We start from the raw sequence: 18,431 nt of genomic DNA, 5'->3' as shown, positions 1-18,431 counted from the left end.
CCCTCCCACCCTCCCTATCCCACCCCTCTAGGCGGTCACAAAGCACCGAGCTGATCTCCCTGTGCTATGTGGATGCTTCCCACTAGCTATCCATTTTACATTTGGTAGTATTTATAAGTCCATGACACTCTCTCGCTTCGTCGCAGCTTACCCTTCCCCCTCCCCGTGTCCTCAAGTCCATCTCTATGTCTGCGTCTTTATTCCTGTCCTGCCACTAGGTTCTTCAGAACCTTTTTTTTTTTTTTAGATTCCATATATATGTGTTAGCATATGCTATTTGTTTTTCTCTTTCTGACTTACTTCACTTTGTATGACAGACTCTAGGTCCATCCACCTCACTACAAATAACTCAATTTCATTTCTTTTTATGGCTGAGTAACATTCCATTGTATATATGTGCCACATCTTCTTTATCCATTCATCTGTCGATGGACACTTAGGTTGCTTCCATGTCCTGGCTATTGTAAATAGAGCTGCAATGAACATTGTGGTACATGACTCTTTTTGAATTATGGTTTTCTCGGGGTATATGCCCAGTAGTGGGATTGCTGGGTCATATGGTAGTTCTATTTTTAGTTTTTTAAGGAGCCTCCAAACTGCTCTCCATAGTGGCTGTATCAATTCACATTCCCACCAACAGTGTAAGTGGGTTCCCTTCTCTCCACATCCTCTCCAGCATTTATTGTTTGTAGATTTTTTCATGATGGCCATTCTGACTGGTGTGAGGTGATACCTCATTGTGGTTTTGATTTGCATTTCTCTAATGATTAGTGATGTTGAGCATTCTTTCATGTGTTTGTTGGCAATCTGTGTATCTTCTTTGGAGAAATGTCTATTTAGTTCTTCTGCCCATTTATGGATTGTGTTGTTTGGTTTTTTGATATTGAGTTGGATGAGCTGCTTGTAAATTTTGGAGGTTAATCCTTTGTCAGTTGCTTCATTTGCAAATATTTTCTCCCATTCTGAGGGTTGTCTTTTCGTCTTCTTTATGGTTCCTTTGCTGTGCAAAAGCTTTTAAGTTTCATAAGGTCCTATTTGTTTATTTTTGTTTTTATTTCCATGTCTCTAGGAGGTGGGTCAAAAAGGATCTTGCTGTGATTTATGTCATAGAGTGTTCTGCCTATGTTTTCCTCTAAGAGTTTTATAGTGTCTGGCCTTAACATTTAGGTCTTTAATCCTTTTTGAGTTTATTTTTGTGTATGGTGTTAGGGAGTGTTCTAATTTCATTCTTTTACATGTAGCTGTCCAGTTTTCCCAGCACCACTAATTGAAGAGGCTGTCTTTTCTCCATTTTATATTCTTGCCTCCTTTATCAAAAATAAGGTGACCATATGTGCATGGGTTTATCTCTGGGCTTTCTATCCTGTTCCATTGATCTATATTTCTGTTTTTGTGCCAGTACCATACTGTCTTGATTACCGTAGCTTTGTAGTATAGTCTGAAGTCCGGGAGCCTGATTCCAACAGCTCCGTTTTTCTTTCTCAAGATTGCTTTGGCTATTTGGGGTCTTTTGTGTTTCCATACAAACTGTGAAATTTTTTGTTCTAGTTCTGTGAAAATGCCAGTGGTAGTTTGATAGGGATTGCATTGAATCTGTAGATTGCTTTGGGTAGTAGAGTCATTTTCACAATGTTGATTCTTCAAATCCAAGAACGTGGTATATCTCTCCATCTGTTTGTATCATCTTTAATTTCTCCCATCAGTGTCATATAGTTTTCTGCATACAGGTCTTTTTTCTCCTTCAGTAGGTTTATTCCTAGGTATTTTATTCTTTTTGTTGCAGTGGTAAACAGGAGTGTTTCCTTAATTTCTCTTTCAGTTTTTTCATCATTAGTGTATAGGAATGCAAGAGATTTCTGTGCATTAATTTTGTATCCTGCTACTCTACCAAATTCATTGATTAGCTCTAGTAGTTTTCTGGTAGCATCTTCAGGATTCTCTATGTATAGTATCATGTCATCTGCAAACAGTGACAGCTTTACTTCTTCTTTTCCAATTTGGATTCCTTTTATTTCTTTTTCTTCTCTGATTGCTGTGGCTAAAACTTCCAAAACTATGTTGAATAATAGTGGTGAGAGTGGGCAACCTTGTCTTGTTCCTGATCTTAGTGGAAATGGTTTTGGTTTTTCACCATTGAGAACGATGTTGGCTGTGTGTTTGTCATATCTGGCCTTTATTATGTTGAGGTAAGTTCCCTCTATGCCTACTTTGTGGAGGGTTTTTATCATAAATGGGTGTTGAATTTTGTCAAAAGCCTTTTCTGCATCTATTGAGATGATCATATGGTTTTTCTCCTTCAGTTTGTTAATATGGTGTATCACATTGATTGATTTGTGTTTATTGCAGAATCCTTGCATTCCTGGGATAAACCCCACTTGATCATCATGGTGTATGATCCTTTTAATGTGCTGTTGGATTCTGTTTGCTTGTATTTTGTTGAGGATTTTTGCATCTATATTCATCAGTCCTATTGGCCTGTAGTTTTCTTTCTTTGTGGCATCCTTGTCTGGTTTTGGTATCAGGGTGATGGTGGCCTCGTAGAATGAGTTTGGGGGTGTCCCTCCCTCTGCTATATTTTGGAAGAGTTTGAGAAGGATAGGTGTTAGCTCTCCTCCAAATGTTTGATAGAATTTGCCTGTGAGCCTTCTGGTCCTGGACTTTTGTTTGTTGGAAGATTTTTAATCACAGTCTCAATTTCAGTGCTTGTGATTGGTCTGTTTATATTTCTATTTCTTCCTGGTTCAGTCTCAGAAGGTTGTACTTTTCAAAGAATTTGTCCGTTTCTTCCAGATTGTCCATTTTATTGGCATATAGTTGCTTGTAGTAATCTCTCACGATCCTTTGTATTTCTGCAGTGTCAGTTGTTACTTCTTTTTCATTTCTAATTCTATTGATTTGAGTCTTCTCCCTTTTTTTCTTGATGAGTCTGGCTAATGGATTGTCAATTTTGTTTATCAATTTTGTTTATCTTCTCAAAGAGCCAGCTTTTAGTTTTATTGATCTTTGCTATTGTTTCCTTCATTTCTTTTTTATTTATTTCTGAGCTGATCTTTATGATTTCTTTCCTTCTGCTAACTTTGGGGTTTTTTTGTTCTTCTTTCTCTAATTGCTTTAGGTGTAAGGTTATGTTGTTTATTTGAGATTTTTCTTGTTTCTTGAGGTAGGATTGTATTGCTATAAACTTCCCTCTTAGAACTGCTTTTGCTGCATCCCATAGGTTTTGGGTCGTTGTGTTTTCATTGTCATTTGTTTCTAGGTATTTTTTGATTTCCTCTTTGATTTCTTCAGTGATCTCTTGGTTATTAAGTAGTGTATTGTTTAGCCTCCATGTGTTTGTATTTTTTACAGATTTTTTCCTTTAATTGATATCTAGTCTCATAGCGTTGTGGTCGGAAAAGATACTTGATACGATTTCAATTTTCTTAAACTTACCAGGGCTTGATTTGTGACCCAAGATATGATCTATCCTAGAGAATGTTCCATGAGCACTTGAGAAGAATGTGTATTCTGTTGTTTTTGGATGGAATGTCCTATAAATATCAATTAAGTCCATCTTGTTTAATGTATCATTTAAAGCTTGTGTGTCCTTATTTATTTTCATTTTGGATGATCTGTCCGTTGGTGAAAGTGGGGTGTTAAAGTCCCCTACTATGATTGTGTTGCTGTCGATTTCCCCTTTTATGGCTGTTAGCATTTGCCTTATGTATTGAGGTGCTCCTATGTTGGGTACATAAATATTTACAGTTGTTATATCTTCTTCTTGGATTGATCCCTTGACCATTATGTAGTGTCCTCCTTTGTCTCTTGTAATAGTCTTTATTTTAAAGTCTATTTTGTCTGATATGAGAATTGCTACTCCAGCTTTCTTTTGATTTCCATTTACATGGAATAACTTTTCCCATCCCCTCACTTTCAGTCTGTATGTGTCCCTGGGTCTGAAGTGGGTCGCTTGCAGACAGCATATATACAGGTCTTGTTTTTTGCATCCATTCAGCCAGTGTGTGTCTTTTGGTTGGGGCATTTAATCCATTTACATTTAAGGTAATTATCAATATGTATTAACATGTTTTAAAATATATCCTCTAGGTATACAGAAGGGAAGTAGAAGAAAACGGGATTGTTCTGGATCCTTTGAAAGCTACCCACGCAGTTAAAGGTGTTACAGGACATGAGGTCTGCAATTACTTCTGGAATGTTGATGTTCGCAATGATTGGGAAAGTAAGCTGCCATTATTAACATATTTTGATAAAATTATTAGTTTGAATTTAATACCAAATCTAACCTGGTTTTCTACATCTGATCTATGGTTTACAAAGTCAATATAGAAAATATCTGGAGAATCGTATAGGGAACTGATAATACCTTACATTTAAATAGAGCTTTTCACTGTACAAAATGCTTCTCAGTAAGTTATAGCATTTGATCTGCTACCTCAATAATCCTGTGTGATAGGTGGGTAATAAAGTAAAATTCAGATAGCTCAAGTGACTTGTCATAGACCACAGAACTAATTAGTGGAAAAGCCAGGACTAAAATAAAAGATTTCTGTTTTATCATCTTCTCTTTCCCTAGACTGTTTTGTTTCCATGATAAATTGTAGATGAATCCTGCTGTGGTTTGTTTAGAGTTATTTGATCCCCTCAGGCATCGAATTTCATAAATATGGGTACTTCTGAACAACATGTTTATCAATGGCAGTTTGACACTCTCACAAACATAGTCACCTAAACCTAAGTAGAACAGCTTATTCAGCTTCAATAAATGAAGGATTATAGGGAAGGGAGGGGTCATAGTGTTAGGGAATAATTTGTGCCCTAGTAATGAAATGGTGATTAGAATTGCTTTCTTGCAGTGGAAGCTAATGAGATTTCCTGGTGATTAGGTCTCACAGCCACCATCTATAGCCCTAATACTAAACCGCTTTCCATTTGGACTTAGCCTATGTAGGGCAGGATCCTGTTCATTTTGGTATAATGCCCATTTGTAATTGACTTTCTCAGTAATCACATTCTGGGAAAAGGTAATATATCTTTTTTGACTACTAACATTTTTTCTTCATTGCAGCAACTATAGAAAACTTTCATGTGGTGGAAACATTAGCTGATAATGCAATCATCATTTATCAAACGCACAAGGTAAATATCTTTTCATCCCAAAAGGATTCCAGCATAGTTCAAACAGAGACGTATAAATTCTCTAAAGTAAAATTTGTGAGGAAATTAAGTGCCACAAAAGATTTAAAGACTTTATTAATAATTCATGAATTTCATGTATTTGAAAGGTAATTTCAGTTCATTTAAAGCAGAAATGGGTGAAAATAAGAACCTGAGAAATATTCAGAAACAGTGTGTTTGACAAAGATGTACAGTTAGTTATGCAAACTTTAAGTCTAGAAAAGAAAGTATGAAAATCCACTTAAATGTTTTTCTAGCATCTAGTCTCTAGAGGAGATAGATGAATTACCAAATATGAAAGTGAATCAGTTTCCTGTGAGAATAATAGAGAAATGCAAAGTATGTTATTAGTCTATGTTAAGACTCAGAAGTAAACGTGATCTAAGTGGATTATCTGACATCAAGGGAAAATTGCTGAGCATCAGCTATTGAGAGGATGGTCATACACCAGAGCACAAAGAAACATTGTCATTTAAATTGGTTGCCTTTCACTTCATTTCTTCCTCTGTTAATGTAGATATTTAAATTATAGAATATTTCTCTTATCTTATTCTGCTCTGTTTCCTTTCTGAAAATTGCCAAATATTATATTGAATAAACAATAATAAAATAAATTAAAAATTTGTAGAGATCCACCAAAAACAATATTGTATGTTATATAAGAAACATGATAATTCAGTAAGTACTTCATTTTTCTTTTTTAAAATAATTTTTAACTGAGCTGAATATTTGAAAATATTTTAGGTTTGCTGTGTATATCTTGAGCTCAGTCTTGTCATCTGAGGCATCTTATATTTAATGACTATGACCTAGGCTTCCTTTTACATGACAGCTACTCAAGAAATATATAACAATGAAGATTCTGTTTCAACCTACTGATTTAGGGGGGGTCTAAAGCGAAGTCTAAAATTTAGTAGACTTTAAAATATTAGTTGTCCTGTAACTTGCAATGAAAATAAATGACCAGTCATTTAGAATCAGAAGGCTCTTATTCTGTGAAGATAATTGATCCTGGAAAATGGTCTGCTGAAAGTACTTCACTTGGTAAATAGTAGATGGAGGGGAGGAATATATAGGTTATATTAGGATTATTTCTGGAAAAATAAAACTAAAAATTATTAAAATAATGTACTTTATATGTAACAAAATTTAAGGTACAGTTGTAATTGTTTGAATAAATGAATTGTCCTGGCATAATTTTTTCAACAAAATCCAATAACTATACAACATCTTTCTCTTTAAATTTGGCTTCTTTTATAATATGGTCTTAAAAAGGGCTACTCATCTCTTGATGCTTGTCATTCTCACTCTTTAAATTTCTGTCTTATCATCATCCTTGTGGATTTGCATCCATTAGTTCTAATATGGCCACATTTTGATTTATTACTGTCTTCATATACATTTGCCCAGTACTACTTTCATCAACTTAATGAAATTTTGTATCTTTAAAAGATGAACCATTTCACTTTGCAAATGCTTTGTGTTGTATTGACACTGAATTGTTGGCGATTTATTAAATTCAGCAATCGGGAAAGACCCTGTACGTATTTTCTCTCATTTAGAAGTATATAGTCCTGGGGCTTCCCTGGTGGCGCAGTGGTTGAGAATCTGCCTGCCAATGCAGGGGACACGGGTTCGAGCCCTGGTCTGGGAAGATCCCACATGCCGTGGAGCAACTGGGCCCGTGAGCCACGATTATTGAGCCTGCGCGTCTGGAGCCTGTGCTCCGCAACAAGAGAGGCCGCGATAGTGAGAGGCCTGCGCACCGCGATGAAGAGTGGCCCCCGCTTGCCACAACTAGAGAAAGCCCTCGCACAGAAACAAAGACCCAACACAGCCAAAAATAAATAAATAAATAAATAAATTTTTTAAAAAGTACATAGTCCCAGTTTTCAGAGACCTAGGTTCCATGTCATTCCAACAGTATGTTGGAATGCATACCATGAAGTTGGAAGATTAAATTACTGGTTTGGAATTCTTTAAATATGATTATGATATCAAGGAGCATCCTCTTTCCCTAACATATTTGCTTTTAAAATCTTTGCTCTGAACAGTTGAAACAGAGGTTTAATACTATACTTAAAATTGGACTAATGGGGCTTCCCTGGTGGCACAATGGTTAAGAATCCGCCTGCCAATGCAGGGGACACGGGTTCGAGCCCTGGTCCAGGAAGATCCCACATGCTGCGGAGCAACTTAGCCCATGCACCACAACTACTGAGCCTGCGCTCTAGAGCCTGCGTGCCACAACTACTGAAGCCTGTGTGCCTAGAGCCTGTGCTCTGCAACAGGAGAAGCCACAACAATGAGAAGCCTGCTCACTGCAACAAAGAGTAGCCCCCGCTCGCCGCAACTAGAGAAAGCCCACGCACAGCAACGAAGACCCAACACAGCCAAAAATAAAAACTATAAAAAAAAAAGTGGACTAATGGCTGTGGGAGGGGCTCATGCGGAGTGATTGCTTAATGGATACAGAGTTTCTGTTGGGAGTGATGACACATTTAGAACTAGATAGTGGTGGTATTTACATAACATTGTGAATATAGTTCAAGCCACTGAATTGTACACTTAAAAATTATTTATGGCATTTTATGTTATGTATATATTACCAAATTTACAAAGAAGGAAAAATAGGGTCTTCCCTGGTGGTCCAGTTGTTAAGACTCCTCACTCCCAATGCAGGGAGGCCGGGGTTGGATCCCTGGTTGGGGAACTAGATCCCACATGCCTGCATGCCACAGCTAAGACCCGGAGCAGCCAAATAAATAAATAAACATTTAAAAAAGAAAAAAAAAGAAATAGCAGAACATTATTCCTTTAGTATGTTCTTCAAAGCCTTTAACTCAGTGTTCATAATCAATCCTTTGGTGGGTGCTTTCCATTTAAAATTTGACAGATGTTACCTTAAACAAAGGCATTTATTAGTTTTACACCTGTTTCTTTGTTAGTTCCATATTATATATGAATAAAAAGTAGTTCAAATTTTGGGGACTTCCCTGGCGGTCCAGTGGTTTAAGACTCCGAGCTTCTACTGCAGGGGGTGAGGGTTCAATTCCTGGTCAGGGAACTAAGATCCTGCATGCCATGTGGCGCAGCCAAAAAAAAGTTCAAATTTTCAAAAGATTTGTACTTCTTCCACAGAGAGTGTGGCCTGCTTCTCAGCGGGATGTATTATATCTTTCTGCCATTCGAAAGATACCAGCCTTGACTGAAAATGACCCGGAAACTTGGATAGTTTGTAATTTTTCTGTGGATCACAACAGTGCTCCTGTAAGTACATTGTGTATAATTGCACGATACAAAGCTAAATATACAACACAGGGCAAAAGTGATAAACGCATACCACACATACAGAGATAATTGACTTGAAAATGCTTCTTAAATTTTTGTTTATTAAAGTTGGCTTCTTGGAAGAGTATAGCCACTGTGTTATCTGAGGGCAACAGTCATGGCCATGAGCATCCCAGCAGGGTTGTTTTCCTTTCCTCCTGAGGTTAGATGAGACAGCTGAATGGGTAGTATAGGTAGGCTACTTCTCACAGTTGTCTCTCAAGCCATGATCAACTACTGGCAAAACCTCTGTGGTTTCTACCTCGAGTTAGCTCCTTTTACTACTTAAGAGGGGGGAAAACCATTCCTGGTGTCGTATCAACTTGGCATGTATTCTTTATTAGTGCTTATGAGATTTTGTTGGAGATGTAGATGAGTTATGGTTTTGGTTAATCTAATGTAGAATTAGACCAGAAGAGGTTACAGAATACTGGGTATCTTCTACACTGGTGTTTTGTTTTTATTTTTTGTTTTGGCAGCTAAACAATCGATGTGTGCGTGCCAAAATAAATATTGCTATGATTTGTCAAACCTTGGTAAGCCCACCAGAGGGAAACCAGGAGATTAGCAGGGACAACATTCTATGCAAGATTACATATGTAGCTAATGGTATGTATTTTGGTTTTGTTTTTGCTACTTTTGGTAATATGGATGTTTTTATTGTGATCTACATGATAACTGACAGTTTGGACAAATACCATTTACAAATGTCTTTTTAGTTTTTATCCTTTAGATTTAGTAATTTTTAATTTGGAGAGATGTATATCAAAATTATCGGGAATCTTTCAGAATATACATGTCTGAATAACTGCTGTATCAGGAATTCTGAAGCTGGGGCTGGATAGGTAAATTTTTAAACTTCATCTTTAGATCACTGTTACATATTATTGGTTTTAAGAACCGTTTTATTAGATATTTGCCTAATAGAATATGTGTAATTAGGAAAATAAGCAACAGTGAGAAAGAAAATTAACACTTCTTGTTTTTTTCCCAAATTTTCAAAGACCATTTAGTGATTTAGAAAAATGTTTACAACATAATGTTAAGTGGGGTGAGAAAAAGCAGATAAAATACCATTTCAATAATTTTTAAAAGAAGAAAAGAATATATATATGAAAAGTTGGAAAGAAATACAACAAAATGTTAATATTGAATTGTTGCTTGGTTGTTGGATTACTGGAAATAGTTTTCTTCTTCTTTTTTACTTTATAATTTTGGTTTTTTTGTGTGTTTTTTTGTTTTTGTTTTTAATTGAAATAATAGTTGATATAAAATATTATGTTAGTTTCAGGTGAACAGTTCTTTTTCTTGTTGTCAGGCTTTTTAGTTTTCTGAATCTTTGCTCCCTGCTTCTTTCTTAGTTGCTAGTGACTTACTTATTTCACATTGGCCTACTGCTGGACAGCCCTGTTTATCACTTGTTATGGTTCCTTGCTACACCTATTTCCTACCTGCAGTAGTTACTGGAGTCCCTCTAACCAAACTTTCAAACCTTCTTTATACAGGGCCATCACTGCTAGTATGTTTAAAGAGACAACTATGCCTGAGCAAGTTACTATTTGATTATAGTAGAGTTCATTGAATAAATCTGCCTTAAGTAACCTAAAGTGTTGTTATACTAATATTTGCTTATAATTTAAGAACATTTTAGAACAGTAATAAATGCTTTCTTATTTGTTATCTGTTCTCATCTGGTGGTTAGTACAGTACTAAGGACTGAGCGGTCAAGACTTTTAAGAGATGCTTTTTCAATGTGAGGAATTTTTAAAAAACAAAGGAACAAAATGAGTGCATTATACGTATTTGGAGAATTATCTTAACAGTTTTCATTTTCCTTTGTCTCACAGTAAACCCTGGAGGATGGGCACCAGCCTCAGTGTTAAGGGCAGTGGCAAAGCGAGAGTATCCAAAGTTTCTAAAACGTTTTACTTCTTACGTACAAGAAAAAACTGCAGGAAAACCTATTTTGTTCTAGTATTAACAGGTACTGGAAAATATATGTTATTCCTTTTTTTAAGCTTTATAGACTAATATGGCTCTGCAGACATTACAAGTTAGTTAATTTTTGAAAGTAGTTTCTTTTACATGATGTTTCCAGATGTGAAGAGTTGTAGTTTTTATAGCCTTTAAAACTTAATTTTTCATTATTTTTTCTGTTTATGTTAGATAATGTCTGCTTAATTGAAGGAAATTTTAATATTATAGAACTATAAAATTTCAGAAGTACAAATCCCCTATGTTTCTCCCTTCCCAGAAATTAGTGTTAGGTTTGTCATATATTCTTCCAGACTTGTACATATGAATTGACATATATCTAGTAATTTTTTTTTCAAAGCATTATCTTGCAGCTTGCTTTTTCTACTTAATATATCTTGACTATTAGTCCATATAAAGATATGAGACATACGAAACCATCTCATTCTTTTAACATCTGTTGTATAAATGTTGCAGAATTTATTAACCACTGTCCCATGTTAATGTCTGGTTGGTTCCATATTTTTACTGTCAAATAATGCTGCACTGACTATCTTTGTACAAGGAGCTGAACTCTTTAATTTTTCTTAAATAAGTGACATGTTAACATGGTTCAGAAGTCAAAAGTATGAAAAGATACGCAGTAAAATTCATCCCCCGTCCCCTGCTCACCCAGTTCCGCACCACCACACTCGCCCCCCACACACACGCACACAAGTGTATAGCCGCTGTGAGTAGGTTCTTGTGTCTTTCCAGAGATGTTTCATTTTCACCTGAATAAGCAAATACAAGTGTATTCCTCTCACACATACACTTATAGTTATTGAAAAAAATTGCATACTCTACACAGGGTTCTGCATCTTGCTTCTGCATATGCTTTATCTTGAAGGTCTTTCCGTATTGGTGCAGAGCTGCTTTATTCTTTGTTTATGGCTATGTAGAATCCCATTTGTATGGATGTACACAATTTATCTAACCAATTCTCCATTTGTAGATGTTAAAGTTGATTTTAATTTTTGCTAGAGCACACAGTACTGCAGTCATATCCATGTGTCATTTTGTATGTGGGTAGATTACTAGATGTGACACTGCTGGCACTTCTGGGGGGCTTGTGCATTTGTAATTTAGATATTGGCCTCTGTAGAGTTGGTATTAATTTACCATCTCACTAGCAATAACATGTTGGAGTGCCTGTTTCTCTGACCCTCTCACACAATGTATGAAATAAAACTTTCTGATATTTTTCCAACTTGATAGGTGAAAAATACTCTCCCAGTGTAGTTTAAATTGTAGTCCTCTTGGGAGTTCCCTGGTGGCCTAGTGGTTAGGATTCCAGAATCCCTGGTCGGGGAACTGAGATTCCACAAGCCACGTGGTGTGGCCAGAAAACAAAACTGTAGTAGTCCTCTTGTTACAAATGAATTTGAGCATCTTTTCATCCATTTGAGAACCATTTGTATAATTCAATTTCTGTGAAACTCTGAGTGTTAACATTTAAATTTGTAATAGATATTACCAAAGTATAATTCACAAGCAGTAAGTATTTATGACCATCCTCTCATGCTCACCTACATTGACTGTTAAATCATTGGCTGAGAAATTTATATTCTTGAGTCCATTTCTTTAGATAAAAATAATATAGTTAATAACCATATACAGTTGACCCATGAGCGTCGTGAGGGTTAGGGGCGCTGGCCCTCTGCACAGATGAAAATTGAGTATGACTTACAGTCCGCCTTCCATGTCCTAGGTGCCTCTGCATCAAGGATTCAACCAACCCCAGATCGTGTAGTACTGAAAAGAATTTGCATATAAGTTGGATGTGTGCAGTTCAAAGCCATGTTATTCAAGGGTCAACTGTAGTGACTATACTTTTAATTAAGTCTGGTTTCTGATAATGTTTATAGTGTGCTATTTCTTAAAAAAGTAACACAAGGGTTAGTGCATTGATGTCCCAGATATGTAGCTTTTCCCAGGAAAACAGGTTACATGAAAATGTTAAATAGGTTCTAGTCTTACTTCTCTGAATGGTTAGTGTTTGGGACAAAGCCTGACCTTTGAGGGATTCTCTTAAAGCATAAATGCACTGCCAAAATGCACTATTTTTAGGATATCTTGTACTTTAGAATTGTTATGGCTCGATCTGGACACATAACTTCTTATTGATTCTGTCACTGCATTGTATTTATCAAATAAACCTGATGCCACATGATGGCAGCAGGCTTGTCACCTTACTTAGCTGGGTGTCTCTCCCCACAGCCTTAAGATTTCTAGAGTTGCTGTTTGCTCAAACCAAGACCAAGCTTGCAGCTGTATCTGTTTTCCCTCTTCACCTCTACCTTCAGCCTTGCAGAGAAGGGTAGAAAATATAACTGGGTATTAAGCAAAAGAAATCAGAATGCAGTTATATAATAAAACATGCTCTCAACTATGTTTGAGAAGAATAATTTTGAAAATATTTGCAAAATACATGCTAACATGTCCACAGCATTTGCCTCTAAACTGTTGGATTTGGGGCATTGTTTATTGACTGACTGTGTGTGCGCCCACGAGTGTACACATTCTTCTTTTGTGGACCTAGAGGGAAGGGCTCGAAATCCTTGGAAAAGAATTCATCTTAGGGGAAGGAGATGGTAGCATTGTTTGTGGACATGTGTGTGTGTGTGTGTGTGTGTGTGTAAAGATAGAACTGGAAAGACTCACTGGCCAAAACTTAGCTCTGGCCTTTGAGTCCAGATTGAGCTTCTTTCTGGCAGAGAACCAAATTTTCATTTACCTAAAGTAAATCTTCATTTACCTGAAGTAATAGCTGTTTCATAATAATTTCAGAAGATGTATGTATGAAGTGGATCCTAGCATTGAAACCTTAGGAAAGCTAACATTCTTAATTTTGGTGATGGAGAAATAGTAACTTTCAATAGTGTGTATCATCTTTAGAGAAATTCCATAAAGAGTTAATGAGGCCCAAAGATATTTAAAACTTAGTCAAAACTCTTAAACTCATTTGACACAGTATTTCTTAAGACAAGGCAGACCTCTTTCCCATAGCCTAAATAAATTTTTAAAATTCTTGATAAATGATATTGTATAGCATAGTTTTTATTGAACACTAAGAAGAAGGAAATTCCAGTTTATGGGATACAGATCCAGAACCTGTACTTGATTCCCTCTTTGCTTCTTGTAGCACATTGCCCTTTTTAGTTTTTTCTAACTTTCGAAACATTTCTTATACCTTCTATTCCTTTCTGAGGATAAATTTCAAATATGTAAAGTGAATAATTTTATATTCTTAAAGGTGAAAAATCCTTAAAATATAAGCTTCGATAAAGATTCTGTGCATTATGAGAATTCAGAAGGTAGGAGTCTGTTCTGGTCGTCCTGCAGCAGCTGTTAGTAAGTGATACAGCGCTGAATGTCTTACCTGCCATTTTCTTCCCTGCAGCGACTGAAGCAAGGCTGTGTGACATTCCATGTTGGAGGAAGAAAATTAAAAAACAAAATTGAATGCTCTAAGCTGGAACATAGGATCTATAGCCTTGTCTATGGCCCAACGCCTTGGCCTTGTGTACAAAAGTGAAGAAATACTGCAATAGCAGAGCTGAACATCTTAACACTAGCTGTCTTCTGCTAGATCTCCTCGCTCAGCATATAACTATAAATACATGTAAAATTACATGTATATGGCTATATTTTTATTTGCTTGCTCCTAGAAGAGAAAAAAAATCAACTTTGAATCACAACTAGGAATCGATGCTTTAATTTTTGGAAACTTTTTCAGAATTTTTAATTTACTATGGTTTGGCCTAAGATCCTCAGTTGTACCAGGCTTTGTGCACAAAAGAGAAAAGCACAAAAGTTGGACGCACATGGGGCATGTGCTTTCTGTGCACCAAATTTCTGGATGGGGTTCTTTTTTTAGGCCTACAGTCAAATCTGTGTCCAGAATTTTTTGACTTTTTTGCTTTGTATAATCATAGAATTCATTGCTGCTGATTTCTATAATAATTCATGTTGTCATGTAAAGTGTCTCTTAATAACTGAGGGCTGTCAATAACCTGTGATTTCGCCTTTTCTATAGTCTTACTCCCATGAAGAACTTTGGTTCTGATGGAGAAAGAGTGAAAAGCTTTATTTTTTTCTCCAGATATCTTTATATTTCTATTGTATTTTTAGTTGTGTACTGTGTGCTACAGATTTTTTTCAGTTTGTTACAAACACAATTTGGTAATTTCTAAATTGGTTCTGCCTGCCTCCAAACAGAAACATCTGTACAACCTTATAGGCATAAACTACTTTCTGGTAAAACGGTCAGAATAAAATGAGCTCATGTTTTCCTGAAATTTGTGAGAGGATATACGGTATTACATGTTCCAGCAAATCTCACTGTTTGAGTTTGGCATTTGACTCTATATTTCTAGTATTCAGTAACACGTGTTTGTTCTTCTAATTTGGGTCAGTTTAAAAGATACGTTGCAAGATATGCATAGAAAATGTGGGCACCGCTCCTGTTTGCCTCTTGATCAGAAACTTCAGCAGGGCAGTAAAGAAGTCCTTGTGATTCAAACTGAAATTCTTTCTTTAGTTGCTGTAAGAAGTTAAACGTAAAATACCTTTTTTAGTTTTAGGCCCCTTTGAAAAACCCTGAAACATGGAGCAGAGGCAGGGAATGGTACTCATTGAAGTAGAAATGACTGCCCACTTCAGAATCTTCACTGTGTTTATACACAAATGTGCTTACGTAAATCAGAGGCATTTTGTAGATGCTTTGCTGACTTGTTCATCTCTATAGAAACACAGAAACCAGACCCATTTTGTAAAGCAGAAAATCATGTCACGTGGAACATGTCCTGTATATATTTCCTACATGGTAATGGAGTCTTAATGATAAATGCAAGGTGATAATTTAATGATGGGATTAGTCTGATCACTTAATATACACAATCCTGGAAGTGAATTACTTGCATCAGATAAAGTGGTATTTATTAGTCTGTACAGAGAGGAAAATACATATAAAACATATGCTTACATTACATGCACGCAGATTTCATGCTCCATAAATCTTTTCTATTTTTTAATTTACCTTTCTCTAAATGATGTGCATGGAATATGCCTTATTACAGAAAAATACTATTCATAATTTGACTACAAGGAAAAAGTGCCTACATGGTGGTAATGCTAGTTAAGGCAAATTATCTTATCAGTTTACTACATCACCAGTTAACATTTTATATTGTGATGTTTAAAAAAGAGAAGTTTATACCTCAAATGTGTATTTTATTTTACAATCAGTTGCGGGATTAGGGTTGGGAGTATGGGAGGGTTGGGGAGGGAAGGTTTATTCACCATAGCCACTGATGGGAATCTTCAAAAACAATTCTATATGCCCACTATAAATGTTTCTCTGTTTGCCATTTCTGGTACTATCATGACTAAATTGGATAGCTTTATTTTACAAAGTTATGGAAAGTTTACAGAGCAGTGTCTAAACCTACATTAGTTGCATTTGCACTAAATGTTAATGATATACTTTTGCAATTCTGTAAATAAAATGATTACAGGAAAAATATTTGTATTAAAAAAAAAGAAGAAAAGAAAAAGATACATTTTACCTTCAGATAATTGCACTGGTACTTCACTAGGGTTAATACTGCCCAACCAGATTTAGAAATGAGTTGGGGAATATGAAAGGAGTTTAAAAGAGATCAAAATTTGGAGAGGTACTAGACCTTTAGACAGCGTTCAGACCCTCTAGAATTATTTCCATAAGGCTAATTCCTACATATTGAATATACATGATGTTTTCTCATCCACAGTTATTTCCTACTTCTCTTCCCCAAGCAAAAAAAAAAAGTTATCATTTTACTCTCTTTTCTACTCAGCTACTCTTTTGTACTGTGATAGAAACATGAAAAATATTGGTGATGAGGGGTTTTGTCCCTGAGTGCCCACTGTACAGTTCAAGAGAGCACAGTATTTCACTTGGAATTCAGGGCTCCTGATTTTGAGGTGGAGGGTGATCATAGCAGCTCTTGATTCGGGTTCGCCACAGGGGTAGCCAGACCAAGGAAGAGGATGACTGGGAGGGATGTAGGAATACAAAAGAAGGAAAAGGAGGAATGGGGTTCCCATTTGTTCAGTGTCATCAACTAATTTGTACTCCTATACAACATCAGTGTCAATTGCTATTGAGAAAATTTTAGTTGGGCTGAGCTGGTTCTCTTGTGAAATTGTGCTGATTATCTTTAAGCTTATCAGTTGTTTGTCCAGTTAAACACTTTCACCAGTATTTGATCCAAGTTGTACAGACAGTGTATTTGGATTATTGTCATTGTTCATCTACAGACTCAAAACATAATCATTTTAAAGTACCTTGGGAGTGTGTAGAGTGTATTCTAAATAGCTTTATGATCCTGGTGATGTTTTTAAAAAATAATAAAGTTGGATCTTCCATGTTACAATCACAAAATTAAAACCAGTATTTAAAAGTGGAAAAGTATTAAAATATTATGGACAAATGTGCTTGCTTGATTGTTTTTCTTAACCCCCAGGTACTGCCCTACATAATTCTCTGAGTAGTTAAGAGCTTGAAATACTCCAGTTCAATGTTCTTCAAACTGTATGTTGTAACCCGGTTGGGCATCAAGAAAGCTACTGAGTTGCAACCTAAAAAAATTTTAACAAAGTAGAACAGAATGGAATAGATCAAATACATAGGATGTAATAAAGGTAAATATTTTGTGAACCTTTTTACATATATATGCGTATGTATGTCTATGCATGTATTGTATATACACACACAGACGTGTGTGTGTGTGTGTGTGTGTGTGTGTGTGTAGTAGGTTACAGTTATAAATGATTTCTTTTTTTTTTTTTTTTTTTTTACCTATGGACCCTGGTCCAAAAGTTTTTTTTCAGTTGCTAGAGAGTGAAGCCATATGCAACTGGGTGTTTCTAAAACCCAGCCAGTCATACACACATGAAAGTTAGCTATATGCGTTTAACCATAAAAAAATCATCCCTCATTTATTTAAATAACATGGCCAGCTCCACTTGTTACACTCAGGGAACTTATGCCCTAGAACCACCATGAGATGGGAAGTGTGGATTTGCAGTTCACTCGGTCGTTGGTTTCCTCCATATTGAAAGGCACTGAGCATATTTCTCTCCTGGTGTTCAAAGAGAAATACCATCCAAACAATATGACCTCACATACAAGCCAACTACTTAATCTCAGGGGATGCTGGAGAGAAAATCTGGCTGTTGTGTTGGGTTAATTGACAGAGAAATAGTATTGTCACCCTCATGGCACACTTTTAAGAAGTTTTTCAAGAATAATTTTAACTTACTGCAGCTTTTGCCTTAGGCTTGGCTTTGGAATATAACCTGTAAATACGGTGTAGTTTTTTTTTTTTCTTTACTTTTTAAACAGCAGGTCCTTATTAGTTATCTATTTTATACATATTAGTGTATACATGTCAATCCCCATCTCCCAATTCATCCCACCGTCACCAACCCCCACCCCCACCCCCCCGCTTTTCCCCCTTGGTGTCCATACGTTTGTTCTCTACATCTGTGTCTCTATTTCTGCCTTGCAAACCAGTTCATCTGTACCATTTTTCTAGATTCCACGTATATGCATTAATATACGATATTTGTTTTTCTCTTTCTCACTTGCTTCACTCTGCATGACAGTCTCTAGGTCCATCCACGTCTCTACAAATGACCCGATTTCATCCCTTTTTATGGCTGAGTAATATTCCATTGTATATATGTACCACATCTTTATCCATTCATCTTTCGATGAGCATTTAGGTTGCTTCCATGACCTGGCTATTGTAAATAGTGCTGCAGTGAACATTGGGGTGCATGTGTCCTTTTGAATTCTGGTTTTCTCAGGGTATATGCCCAGTAGTGGGATTGCTGGGTCATATAGTAATTCTATTTTTAGTTTT

The 18,431-nt window shown here is 36.1% G+C and overlaps 1 protein-coding gene across 3 annotated transcripts in view; it reads left to right on the top strand.

The window, feature by feature from the left end:
- Nucleotides 1–16,975, top strand: part of CERT1 (ceramide transporter 1) — a 127,820-nt gene extending 110,845 nt beyond the window's left edge. For all 3 annotated transcript variants that reach the window (XM_068535529.1, XM_068535528.1, XM_068535527.1), the window contains 6 exons: nucleotides 4,087–4,219; nucleotides 5,066–5,136; nucleotides 8,317–8,445; nucleotides 8,985–9,114; nucleotides 10,353–10,489; nucleotides 13,922–16,975. In XM_068535529.1, the coding sequence (XP_068391630.1) occupies nucleotides 4,087–4,219; nucleotides 5,066–5,136; nucleotides 8,317–8,445; nucleotides 8,985–9,114; nucleotides 10,353–10,480 (591 nt within the window). In that variant the 3' untranslated portion in view covers nucleotides 10,481–10,489; nucleotides 13,922–16,975. The remainder of the gene's footprint in view (nucleotides 1–4,086; nucleotides 4,220–5,065; nucleotides 5,137–8,316; nucleotides 8,446–8,984; nucleotides 9,115–10,352; nucleotides 10,490–13,921) is intronic.
- Nucleotides 16,976–18,431: the final 1,456 nt, after the last annotated feature.

This window comes from Eschrichtius robustus, chromosome 2 (genome assembly GCF_028021215.1).
Source record: "Eschrichtius robustus isolate mEscRob2 chromosome 2, mEscRob2.pri, whole genome shotgun sequence".
NCBI classification, from domain to species: Eukaryota; Metazoa; Chordata; class Mammalia; order Artiodactyla; family Eschrichtiidae; genus Eschrichtius; species Eschrichtius robustus.
The sequence above is the reverse complement of the archived record's forward strand: the minus strand, read 5'-3'. Positions and strand labels throughout refer to the sequence as shown.